Source organism: Gopherus evgoodei, chromosome 2 (genome assembly GCF_007399415.2).
Source record: "Gopherus evgoodei ecotype Sinaloan lineage chromosome 2, rGopEvg1_v1.p, whole genome shotgun sequence".
Taxonomy (NCBI): Eukaryota; Metazoa; Chordata; order Testudines; family Testudinidae; genus Gopherus; species Gopherus evgoodei.
In genome coordinates, this window is record NC_044323.1 from 253,718,168 (window position 1) to 253,730,406 (window position 12,239).

Consider the following 12,239-nt stretch of genomic DNA (forward strand, 5'->3'; position numbering starts at 1 on the left):
CACAGCAGCATTGTGCCGGTACAGAAGAAACAAAAAGTGAAACTTATTAATCCAGCTTCATTGTGCAAACTGAATGATATGTAGGTAACAAACAGATATGGTAGAAGAAATTAAGATTTGTTAAATTGTTTTAATCATCTAAAAAAACCTAGCTTTTACTAATAAAAATTAAATTACATCATCACGATAATATTCCTTTAACCAAACCAAACTGATTTTACCACTTGGTTAGAAAATTCATATATAAGTTCATTACAGTCAAAAAAATCTGTGGAATCTGATTTTCATGACCGGTTTCTATTATTTTTGAGTTTCGTAACAGCAGCAGTTTTAACAAAATAAAGTTGATTATTAAGTTTCATGCTCTGACTGAAGCTTATGGCTTACATCATTTATAAAAGCAGCAAGGAATCCTGTGGCACCTTATAGACTAACAGACGTATTGGAGCATGAGCTTTCGTGGGTGAATACCCACTTCCTCAGATGCATGTAATGGAAATATCCAGGGGCAGGTATATATATGTGTGCTAGCAAGCAAGCTAGAGATAACACAGACAACCTGCCAACCTGAAACATATTCTCACCAGTAACTGCACACCACACCATAATAACTCTTGCTCAGGAACCAATCCATGCAACAAACCTCGATGCCAACTCTGCCCACATATCTACACCAGCGACACCATCACAGGACCTAACCAGATCAGCCACACTATCACTGGTTCATTCACCTGCACATCCACCAATGTAATATACGCCATCATATGCCAGCAATGCCCCTCTGCTATGTACATCGGCCAAACTGGACAGTCTCTACGGAAAAGGATAAATGGACACAAATCAGACATTAGGAATGGCAATATACAAAAACCTGTAGGAGAGCACTTCAACCTCCCTGGCCACACTATAGCAGACCTTAAGGTGGCCATCCTGCAGCAAAAAAAACTTCAGGACCAGACTTCAAAGAGAAACTGCTGAGCTTCAGTTCATCTGCAAATTTGACACCATCAGCTCAGGATTGAACAAAGACTGTGAATGGCTTGCCAATTACAGAACCAGTTTCTCCTCTCTTGGTTTTCACACCTCAACTGCTAGAACAGGGCCTCATCCTCCCTGATTGAACTGACCTCGTTATCTCTAGCTTGCTTGCTAGCACACATATATATACCTGCCCCTGGATATTTCCATTACATGCATCTGAGGAAGTGGGTATTCACCCACGAAAGCTCATGCTCCAATACGTCTGTTAGTCTATAAGGTGCCACAGGTTTCCTTGCTGCTTTTACAGATCCAGACTAACACGGCTACCCTCTGATACTTGACATCATTTATAAAATTGTTGCAATAGTTGTGCTGAGTAGCAGATGAAATGGTACAACTGGTAGGACTTATATGGGTACCTTGGAAAATACAGGATACTGAAAACAAATTAAGTCTTGGTAAAGTCTGGATCCAGGGATATGCTAGCAGAAACTGGTGCTTGTATCCCAGTAATAGTGATTACTTTAAGCAGTATTTATAACAACAACAAAATAAAGCTCTTCTTATATAGTGCTTTTCATCAGCGCTTTACAAAGGAGGTCAATATCCATTTTACAAAAGGAGAAACTGAGACACAAGAGATGAAGTGACTTGTCCAATGTCACCCAGCAGGCAAGCTGAGAACGGAACCCAGAGTCCTGAGTTTTAGTCCAGTGCTCTATCCATTAGGCAACACTACGTCCCTCTATTCACAACTCTATTTCAGAAGTACTAACACGGATCTCCACAGAAAATCTATGCCAGCAGTATTCTCCCTTTAGCACTATGACTTCCAGTGGAAATCTTTCACTTCTATAGCAATTTTTGTGGAGGAATCTGCGGACAGAGGTTCTTCCACAAGTATATCATTTTGAAGCATCTGCCAGTGTGCAATTTAATGGACCCAGAGAACACAAACACTGAACATGCACTTACATTATAGAAGACCATAAATTACTCAAAACCAAAAAAAGTTGTCCTCTGGCCACTCTTCCTACCACACACAAACACTTTAAAACTTGTGTTTAAATTATAAGCATCAGAAGGAACAGGTATTAACGAACAAGACAGGTAAATGTGAGGGTCTTAAAAAATTGAGCAGTCCCTTTCAAACAAACCGAGGTTTGTGATTTTATTGTGAAAGCCTAGATCACCATAATCCATGAGGACAAAACAATAATTTCTAACCACCATTTTCACAGTTCCTTGCAATCATTACAAGACACATCAGGTAAAGACTCAAAAAAAAAAGTACTGAAAGAAGCCCCTAACAACCGCTCCAAAGAAGTCAAGTGATCATATGCACCAACATACATTAAGAAGTTCTGTAAAAATGTAAGCAAAAATATTAAACCATCACATCAGTTACATTTTATAATAGGGTTGAACATCACTTTGTTAAACAAAGACTTGATTACAATTCCAGTGGTTATAAAGAGTCACAAATTGTAGTTTAAATTATAAACAGTTTTTTTTTGTTTGTTTTTTTGTTTGTTTTTTAACGGCAGGCCCAATTAAACACACTACACTTAAAATAATGTTATTATTAATCATTAAATTAAGCCAGAAAAATTAAAAATAGTAACTTAACAGAAAACAAAAAGTGTTAGGGCTTGTTTATACATGAAACGCTATACCAGCACAGCGGCAGCACTGTAGGGCTTCAATATAGACACTACCCATGCCAACAGGAGGGGTTCTCCCATCAGCACAGGTAATCCACCTCCCCAAGAGGCAGTAGCTAAGTCAACAGAATTCTTTGGTCAACCTAGTGTTGTCTACACCAGGAGTTATGTTGGCTTAACCATGTTGCTCGGGGGTGTGGACTTTGAACATCCCTGAGTGATGCAGCTGGGCTGACCTAACTTTTTAGTTCAGACCAGGACTTAGAAAGGTGGCACCAAAAGCTGGTCTCCAAGAATCTCACCGCTTTCTTTTAGATTCCCTACCCAATAAAAGGGAAGGGTTGAGGAAAGCAGTGGATTTGAGCAACTTTAATTTTTATTTTTTTTTTTGGTAATACAGAGATAATTCTACCACTACAAGACTTTAAGCATTTATGCAACATTCATGTCGTGTCAGTGAGTAACAAATCAGCCTCATGTTTTTCAAATACTTCCAAATTATATCACAGCAACTTTAAAAAAGTGGACTCTTACCTGCTTTAGTTCTATTTACTTTTTTCATTCCAGCAGCCTTACACTCATTTTCTCCATTACACTTTTCCATGGAGCTTATTTCTCCAAGAGATTCCACAGACTGTGTAGAATTTATATTTATACCACATATTCTAGAAAGAGCTCTTGTATGCCCAGAGCCGCTCTGCTGTTTCTCTTCTACCTACAAAAACAGAAATTCAGCATAGCATTTTCCCAACCCTTAATGGAAAAGTGAAAAATCTGCTTTTCTTTGAAAGATGCATAGTTCTTTCCCATATTTAAATGTATTACAGAAAATACCAGCTCACACTTTACAAAAATATTAAAATCTAAATTTCTCCTGTTGCCATTTTAAGACAATAATTAGGTACTACCCACATCCAAACTTTAGTAGCTCTCTGCAGTTTTGAAGTTCAGTTATACAGGTCAGGATCAATCATTCCTTCTCTGTGGTAAGTTTGCAAGTCACTCTAGTCCAAATTCTGCCACTCTTTACTTACACTGAATAGTCCCGTGGTACCAACTGAGAAGTGAGGTACTATTCATGCATAAGGATGGAAAAATCAAGCCTCTACTGTGTATATTTGTGTACATATACACTGACACATGCAAATAAATAAATGTGCTTTTAATATAAATGGCCATCCGCAAAAACAGCAACTTCTATTTGTGAATTTTATTCAACAGAAGCCTTAAAATTAAAGATATAACTTAGATAATATTTTTACCTCAAGGTCCCAGAGACACAGACAAGGTTTTCATCTCGAGGCCAAAAGACTAAAAACATCAAGACACTTGATCACGGCCTTGGATAGGCCAAGAGATTACCTACACTTGATCTTGGCTCATAAATGATGACATACTGAACTTCTTTCTGTGTCAGAGGCTTTGCTGTCTTGTCGCCACACTGTAACTCAGTGTATTGACATTTTTGAATTACCCATCTTAAGAAAGGACCTTCTTTTGTGAAATGCTTTTGCCAGGATATTCAATACATTTTACAGTTCAACCTCTCAGTAACCCAGTGAAGTATAGGCCAACTCTGCAACCCACGCATTGGCTACAGTAAGACTTGTATATATGCTGAATTCTGATACTTTTTTACTCATATTGAGTAGTACTTTTACTTCAATGGTGAAGTTGGAGTAGTAATGGGACTGACTATTTGAGGAATAAGGTGCAATTCAGCATGACTTAAGGTCAGAATCTGACCCATTACGACTGCTTGCATGAGTAAGAACTAATTATTTTAGTTGCAGTGCTGCATAGCTAAACATTTCCCCATCCATTTTTCTTTTTACCTCAGTCAACTTAATTTCTGGGACCAGCTGTTCATTTTCTTTCTTCAGACAGATGGTGTTATTTTTTCCTGGGGGTATAAACCTTGGCTTTTTAGCTGAATTCCCTAGACGTTGACTTGGAGCTGCTGATCGCCTCATATTTACTTCTGCCAGTCTGAAAAACAGCAGTTACAGAAGTGTTTTGTAGCAAGAACCTTTAATGGCAGAAATATTTCAGGATATCACTCAACACGCACATCTTAAAAATTAAAGTATCTATCATAGTCTGTATCTCAGATCATTTCCAAGAATAATTTTAGTTGTCAAGTTTAACATACTATATGTACAAAATTGATGCAAGATGTTCAAACAAGACATGCAACTACCATAATTAAAAACAGAGAAATGGAAATAGTAAACTGTATCTTCGCTAATCCACACTGTAGGACTCAGTCATTAACCATTTCCACTTTCACCCTAAGAAGCCAATGATGCACTTCTCAAGAGCAAGAGGTACTTTAAGGATGAACAGTATACAAATTACTTTTCTACAAACTGTACATGGACTAATAAACACAGACATTTGGGAATGGAAACTTCTCTTGTGCCCTTCACAGCTAATCTTGAAAATCCATTACTGTACTCATAAACAGAGTACTGAATGTTCAAGATGAGCATCTGAGATTAGAATTCTGCCTTTAATAATCAATTAAACTGGTTGTGTAAACTCCCCATATTAAGATGGGAATAGAGCTGGGTACAGTCTTAGCTCTATATGCACTGTTACAATCCAGATATCTACTCTGTATCCTTTATTTCCAGTAGCACCCACAGAGTGCTAGTTGCTTTCCAAACAAAGATCATTGTCCACGCAGATGAACTCAAGACTATAATATACGTCAAGAAGTCATTCTGATACAGTATACTTGCATCTGTTGCAACAGAACTTGAAGAAGATAATGTGTTTTTACTATAAAAATGTTATGTGGCAGTACAGGGACACAATGTATGGGTTAAAGTTTTGTTTAATTCTCTGAGATTATTTTATAATTGGGTTTCCAGAATTATTTGTTTTAATTACATGACAGACATTGACCAAGAATACAGTCAAACCTCAGTAGGCCTCCATGTGACACAAACATCTCTGTCCTTTTGGGAACAGGACACAGACAGATTTGGTAGCCACTGTATACTCCAGTGGCACAATCTTTTTTTGCACTATTTTGCACTCTAGTGGTCTACAAGCTGCACAGCAACCCTTCTGAGAACATTCACACAAAAGCAATTAAGAGGCTACTGTTAAGAAAAAACACTTCTTAAAAGATTTAGATACAAAAATGCTTAGCATCAATGACTGTTTTATAATTGTGGTTTACCTAACTAGTCAAACAGAGTGCATGTATGAAGCTACTGGCAGAGCTACACCTGGATGAAAGAATCACGACCATTTGATTTCACTCTGTATGTTAGTCACTTTCAGTGTGGTTGAACCAGGGCCACCCAGAGAGGGGGGCAAGTGAGGCAATTTGCCCCAGGCCCTGGATCCCGCAGGGGCCCCCACAAGAATATAGTATTCTCTGGTATTGCAACTTTTTTTTTATGGAAGGGGCCCCTGAAATTGCTTTGCCCCAGGCCCCCTGAATCCTCTGGGCGGCTCTGGGTTGTGCTAGGAACCACTCTTATTTAAAGAGATATCTTTGCTTTTCCCTGATCACATTCAAGATTTGCAAGCCTCTTCTTATGGCTCTATTGATGCAACCAGCAGCCACCTTTCTTGATTTTATAATGATTCAATATCAGTTCCTTTGTTGCTGTTAAACTTAAGAACCTATAATAGGCTCTCATGCAGGTATCTTTATGTATCTTTGGAAAGATTTAGGTTGACCGCATTTTTTTTTAAATGTATTATTTTTACAGCAATGAAAATGATACCAGTCAACATTATTACAAGTTACAAGGGTTATACTTCACATATTATCTATGTTTTCTCAGGACCAGTCTTCTCTTAAATTGTAAGCTCTGGGCTAGGATGTCCTTTGCTATTACTTCTGGGGGAATTCTGTGCCACTGTGCATGTGCGGAATTCGCATCCCCAGAATTTTTTTTTTTCCTACAGAAAACACATTCTGCCAGAGAGGCACTGCAATTATGCCTTTCACCCATGAGGGGATGCTGTTGTGCCAGAACAGAGGGCAGCTGCTACCACGCAGGAGCAGACCTCCATGGATAGGGAGAAGAGGCAGCCTTCCTTACAGCGCCCTGCCTGTAAGGCCAGGCGAGGAGGCATGAAATATGGGGGGCACAGACAAAGGGCTAGTGGGAGGACAGACTGGGACAGGGGCTGAATGGGAGGAGGGTGCGGGGCTGCATGAGGATGAGGGAAAGACATAGCTGAGTGAGTGTGCAGGGGCACATGGGGACAGGGTGGAGGGGGTGCAAGGACATATGGGGATGGGGAGAGGCGGGGCAGCTGAGTGTGGGGACAGAGAGATATGGAGACGGGAGGTGCATGGACACATGGGGACATGGGCAGATATGCCTGACTGAATGAGAGAGGCAAGGGGTCAGCCAGGGTCAGCGGGGGGGGGATCCCCAACTCCCTAAAAATGCTCCCCTCACAAAAAAAAATAAAAACAACCTGTTTCATACTTCTCTCACCTACATCCAACAACCCACCATATTCACTTCTAGGTTTCTTTCCAGCAATAACTTCCCTCTCCCCTCAGTTCCTCGTTACCCCTTACTCCCACAAGCCTTTCCACTACTTCTGAGGGGTGCAGGAAATACGTTTTCTGTATTGAAGTCTAAATGAATTATTACTCAAAGTTCTTTATTAATATGCCTAGTAAGGAATTTGTCAAAAAACATTTCCTGAATCTTTTTGTTGTCTGTATTGTTACAGACATACTGTTGACAGGTATTTTGAAATTAATTACCAAAATAATTGAAACTGGTGTGAGTATATTGTGTTATTTTGACAAATAAAATACGCAGAACTTTTAAAAATTGTGTGCAGAATTTTTAACTTTTTGGCACAAAATTCCCCCAGAAGTATATTATATATCTGTACAGCCCATAGGACATTTTCGGTGCTATTATAATATATATAATGTATTGCAAAGCATAATGTAAAGAACACAGAGAAAAATATAAAAGCAAGAGAATTTGTACACTAGCTCACTTTTTCCAATGTACATACTGCTACTTTACTAAAGCAATCAGTGAAAGAATACCCTATATGTACACATACATATGAGTTTTTCGAATACAACTGAGTAGATCTGTACAGATACATAAGATTCCAGGCATGTTAGAAAAATTCCCATATTGGAACAGGTCCTTCTCCTGCAATTGACTGTACGAAACAGCTAACAAGAGCAGCATTAACATCTAGATCTCTCTTTCGGAGAATTCTCAAAATACAAATTATCATAGGACTTTGGAGTACTAGACAAAAGGAAGCCACTAATTTTTTCATCTAGATGTATAAGAAGCAAACAACATTGGATATTTTGGGGCAGGACCAGAGTACAGGTAGCTAGGTGCATTTTCTCCAGTGTTTGTCTGAAAGATGGCTTGCAATGTTACTCATCTTTACAAGCATTCATTACCATTGTGTTGCAAATTTATAAATCAGGAAAGAATGGGAGTGGTCTTGTTTCAGTTGATTATACTCAGGGCCGGCTTTAGGGTGATTCCCCCAAATTGGGCCCTGCGCCTAAGAGTGCCCCACACCCAGCCAGAGCTCGGCAAGTCCCGTGGCCCCGCTCCTCCCACCAGAGCGCGGCAACCCCGTAACCCGCTTCCCTAGCAGAGTGCAGCAAGCCCTGCGGTCCCGCTCCCCCAGCCAGAGCGCCGGCCGGAGTGTGGCAAGCCCCACAGCCTGCTCCTCTGGCCGGTGCACGGCAAGCACCGTGGCCCGGCTCCCCGGCTAGAGGGCTGCAAACCCCGCGGTCCCCCTCCCCTGGCTGGAGCATGGCAATCCAAAGTACCACTGAAGACTCGGAGCGCGCCCAGTGAGTACAAGCCCCACAAAAATCAGGCCCCACACTTGCTAAGCCAGCCCTGGTTATACTAGTCACATGTACCTAAATGTTCATGGGAGCGGGGCTTTAAATGTCATGCAAGAATGGCCCTTACATTATTGCACTGCCCAGTTTGTATTTTTTAATATCATGAAGAGAGCAGACACCATGTTCAAGACGTTTATATAGCAATCTTAGATAGCAGATGGCTCACCTTCCCTACCCTAATAACATCATCAGGTCAAAGCATTGTATAGGAATAATAATCAGGAACAACAAAATAATCAGGTACAGCAAAATAGAGACAATGGATTTCAGGAAGGCGGATTTTGGTAAGCTCAGAGAACTGACAGGTCAGGTCCCATGGGAATCAAGAATGAGGGGAAAAACAACTGAGGAGAGTTGGCAGTTTTTCAAAGGGACAGTATTAAGGGCCCAAAAGCAAGCTATTCCAATGGTTAGGAAAGATAGAAAATGTGGCAAAAGACCACCTTGGCTTAACCACGAGATCCTGCATGGCCTACAAAATAAAAAGGAGTCATATAAAAAATGGAAACTAGGTCAGATTACCAAGGATGAACATAGGCAAATAACACAGGAATGCAGGGGCAAGATTAGAAAGGCAAAGGCACAAAATGAGCTCAAACTAGCTATGGGAATAAAGGGAAACAAGAAGACTTTTTATCAATACATTAGAAGCAAGAGGAAGACCAAGAACAGGGTAGGCCCATTGCTCAGTGAGGAGGGAGAAACAGTAACAGGAAACTTGGAAATGGCAGAGATGCTTAATGACTTCTTTGTTTCGGTCTTCACTGAGAAGTCTGAAGGAATGTCTAACAAAGTGAATGCTTATGGGAAGGGGGTAGGTTTAGAAGATAAAATAAAAAAAGAGCAAGTTAAAAATCACTTAGAAAAGTTAGATGCCTGTAAGTCACCAGGGCCTGATGAAATGCATCCTAGAATACTCAAGGAGTTAATAGAGGAGGTATCTGAGCCTCTAGCTATTATCTTTGGAAAGTCATGGGAGACGGGAGAGATTCCAGAAGACTGGAAAAGGGCAAATATAGTGCCCATCTATAAAAAGGGAAATAAAAACAACCCAGGAAACTACAGACCAGTTAGTTTAACTTCTGTGCCAGGGAAGATAATGGAGCAAGTAATTAAAGAAATCATCTGCAAACACTTGGAAGGTGGTAAGGTGATAAGGAATAGCCAGCATGGATTTGTAAAGAACAAATCGTCTCAAACCAATCTGATAGCTTTCTTTGATAGGATAACGAGTCTTGTGGATAAGGGAGAAGCGGCGGATGTGGTATACCTAGACTTTAGTAAGGCATTTGATACAGTCTCGCATTATATCCTTATCGATAAACTAGGCAAATACAATTTAGATGAGGCTACTATAAGGTGGGTGCATAACTGGCTAGATAACCGTACTCAGAGAGTAATTACTAATGGTTCCCAATCCTGCTGGAAAGGTATAACAAGTGGGGTTCTGCAGGGGTCTGTTTTGGGACCAGCTCTGTTCAATATCTTCATCAACGACTTAGATGTTGGCATAGAAAGTACGCTTATTAAGTTTGCAGACGATACCAAACTGGGAGGGATTTCAACTGCTTTGGAGGACAGGGTCAAAATTCAAAACGATCTGGACAAATTGGAGAAATGGTCTGAGGTAAACCTGATGAAGTTCAATAAAGACAAATGCAAAGTGCTCCACTTAGGAAGGAACAGTCAGTTTCACACATAGAGAATGGGAAGAGACTGTCTAGGAAGGAGTATGGCAGAAAGAGATCTAGGGGTCATAGTGGACCACAAGCTAAATATGAGTCAACAGTATGATACTGTTGCAAAAAAAGCAAACGTTATTCTGGGATGCATTAACAGGTGTGTTGTAAACAAGACATGAGAAGTCATTCTTCTGCTCTACTCTGCGCTGGTTAGGCCTCAACTGGAGTATTGTGTCCAGTTCTAGGCACTGCATTTCAAGAAAGATGTGGAAAAATTGGAGAAGGTCCAGAGAAGAGCAACAAGAATGATTAAAGGTCTTGAGAACATGACCTATGAAGGAAGGCTGAAAGAACTGGGTTTATTTAGCTTGGAAAAGAGGAGACTGAGAGGGGACATGATAGCAGTTTTCAGGTATCTTAAAGGGTGTCATCAGGAGGAGGGAGAAAACTTGTTCACCTTAGCCTCTAATGATAGAACAAGAAGCATGGGCTTAAACTGCAGCAAGGGAGATTTAGGTTGGACATTAGGAAAAAGTTCCTAATTGTCAGGGTAGTTAAACACTGGAATAAATTGCCTAGAGAGGCTGTGGAATCTCCATCTCTGGAGATATTTAAACGTAGGTTAGATAAATGTCTATCAGGGATGGTCTAGACAGTATTTGGTCCTGCCATGAGGGCAGGGGACTGGACTCGATGACCTCTCGAGGTCCCTTCCAGTACTAGAGTCTATGAATCTATGAACATCCAAAATAGGTATAGGTACAAAATACAATGTAATTTGGAGTGCACTGACATAACTTGATCTACCCACCTAACTGGCAGTAACTTCCAACTATCACCTCGTGAAATAGTGCAAATTAATCTGGAAAGTTTGCGTTATACATGGTATGCACATCAGATGTTTAAAAGATATCCAAATACTTAATTTTAAATAAAGTCCATTGAAAAAGAGTTTTCAGGGTCAGTGCAGTTTTAAAAGATTCTGTCACAACAAATCAGGAGAATCTGAGATTTTGACAAATTTCATTTTATACCCCAAAACTTTACGAAAGGTTTTAATCAAAAGTAATGGGTATGGACTATTCAGGAACAGAAACAAGTAGGTAAATTTATAAATCATCTTCTTGTCAATGCCTGAGACTGACGTCTTTGATAGCAGCACTATTTCTTATTGTCTGTAGTAGTGGTTCAAGACTGGTGCATTAATTTAATTTCAGTTTATATACATATATCTGGAAAAACACATTTACTTGGTTATACTTCAAAACAAAGAAAGATAGAGCTTATTTCTGATAAGAAGGCAGAGCATGTCTAATTTTACAGGACAAGTGGCTGGGAGAGAACAGTACGGAGGAGGGATGACTGCCAATATTCTCATAATAAGGGCATAGCCACTTAGCATCCCGGCCCACCCACATCTGAGCCAGGGTGTAGTGCTGCCAGAGCAGCCTGGAGCATCACTCGGGCACCTGAAATCCAGGACGGAGTTATGCAACTGCCCTTCAGAAAACTGCGCTCTGGCAACTCTGCCTTGCCATTTTGTGTGTTCCCCCATGCACGTGCCCAGCTCAGCAGGTGAAGGCCAGTGGCGGGGGGTACCAGGGCTAGGAAGAGGGCGTGGCATCTGGGGAGAAGCTGAGCGAGCACTGTCTGTCATTGCCCCTCCACCCAAAAGTCGGGGCCCACCAAAATATGAGCTGCTGGGCCGGGCGGATTTCTCAGAGGGGCAGGGCTCAGCACCCTCCGCCAAGCCAGTAGCTTGTTACAAGCACCCTCTGCTCCCCCGCCCCCGGCACTCACTGCCAGACGCCGCCGCCTCAGTCACTGCGCCCCTGCCCCACTCACGGAGCGGCGCGCCCAACTCAACCGTCCCGCCGCAGCCACCGGCTCCCGTCAGCCAATTGCCGCAAAGCGCATGCGCTAAGCTTCCCTCCCACCAGCCATCATTCAACCGCGCATGTTCTTGTCGCCCATCCTCACTTCACCAGCTGTCCTGCACCCGCGCGTGCCCATTTGCCTCTCCCG

General features: G+C 41.2%; 1 protein-coding gene across 5 annotated transcripts in view; it reads right to left on the minus strand.

The window, feature by feature from the left end:
• The window catches only part of RAD54B (RAD54 homolog B), a 119,631-nt gene extending 107,407 nt beyond the window's left edge, over positions 1-12,224 (minus strand). The window contains exons 1-3 of one of the 5 annotated variants that reach the window (XM_030553488.1): positions 12,195-12,224; positions 4,481-4,634; positions 3,180-3,360 (exon numbers count right to left, since the gene is read on the minus strand). In XM_030553488.1, coding sequence (XP_030409348.1) covers positions 3,180-3,360; positions 4,481-4,618 — 319 coding nt within the window. In that variant the 5' untranslated portion in view covers positions 4,619-4,634; positions 12,195-12,224. Of the gene's footprint in view, positions 1-3,179; positions 3,361-4,480; positions 4,635-5,261; positions 5,326-12,010; positions 12,164-12,194 lie in introns of those variants that run through there. The other 4 variants (XM_030553486.1, XM_030553485.1, XM_030553487.1 and 1 more) reach the window with 4 other exon arrangements.
• Between the last annotated feature and the right edge of the window lie 15 nt (positions 12,225-12,239).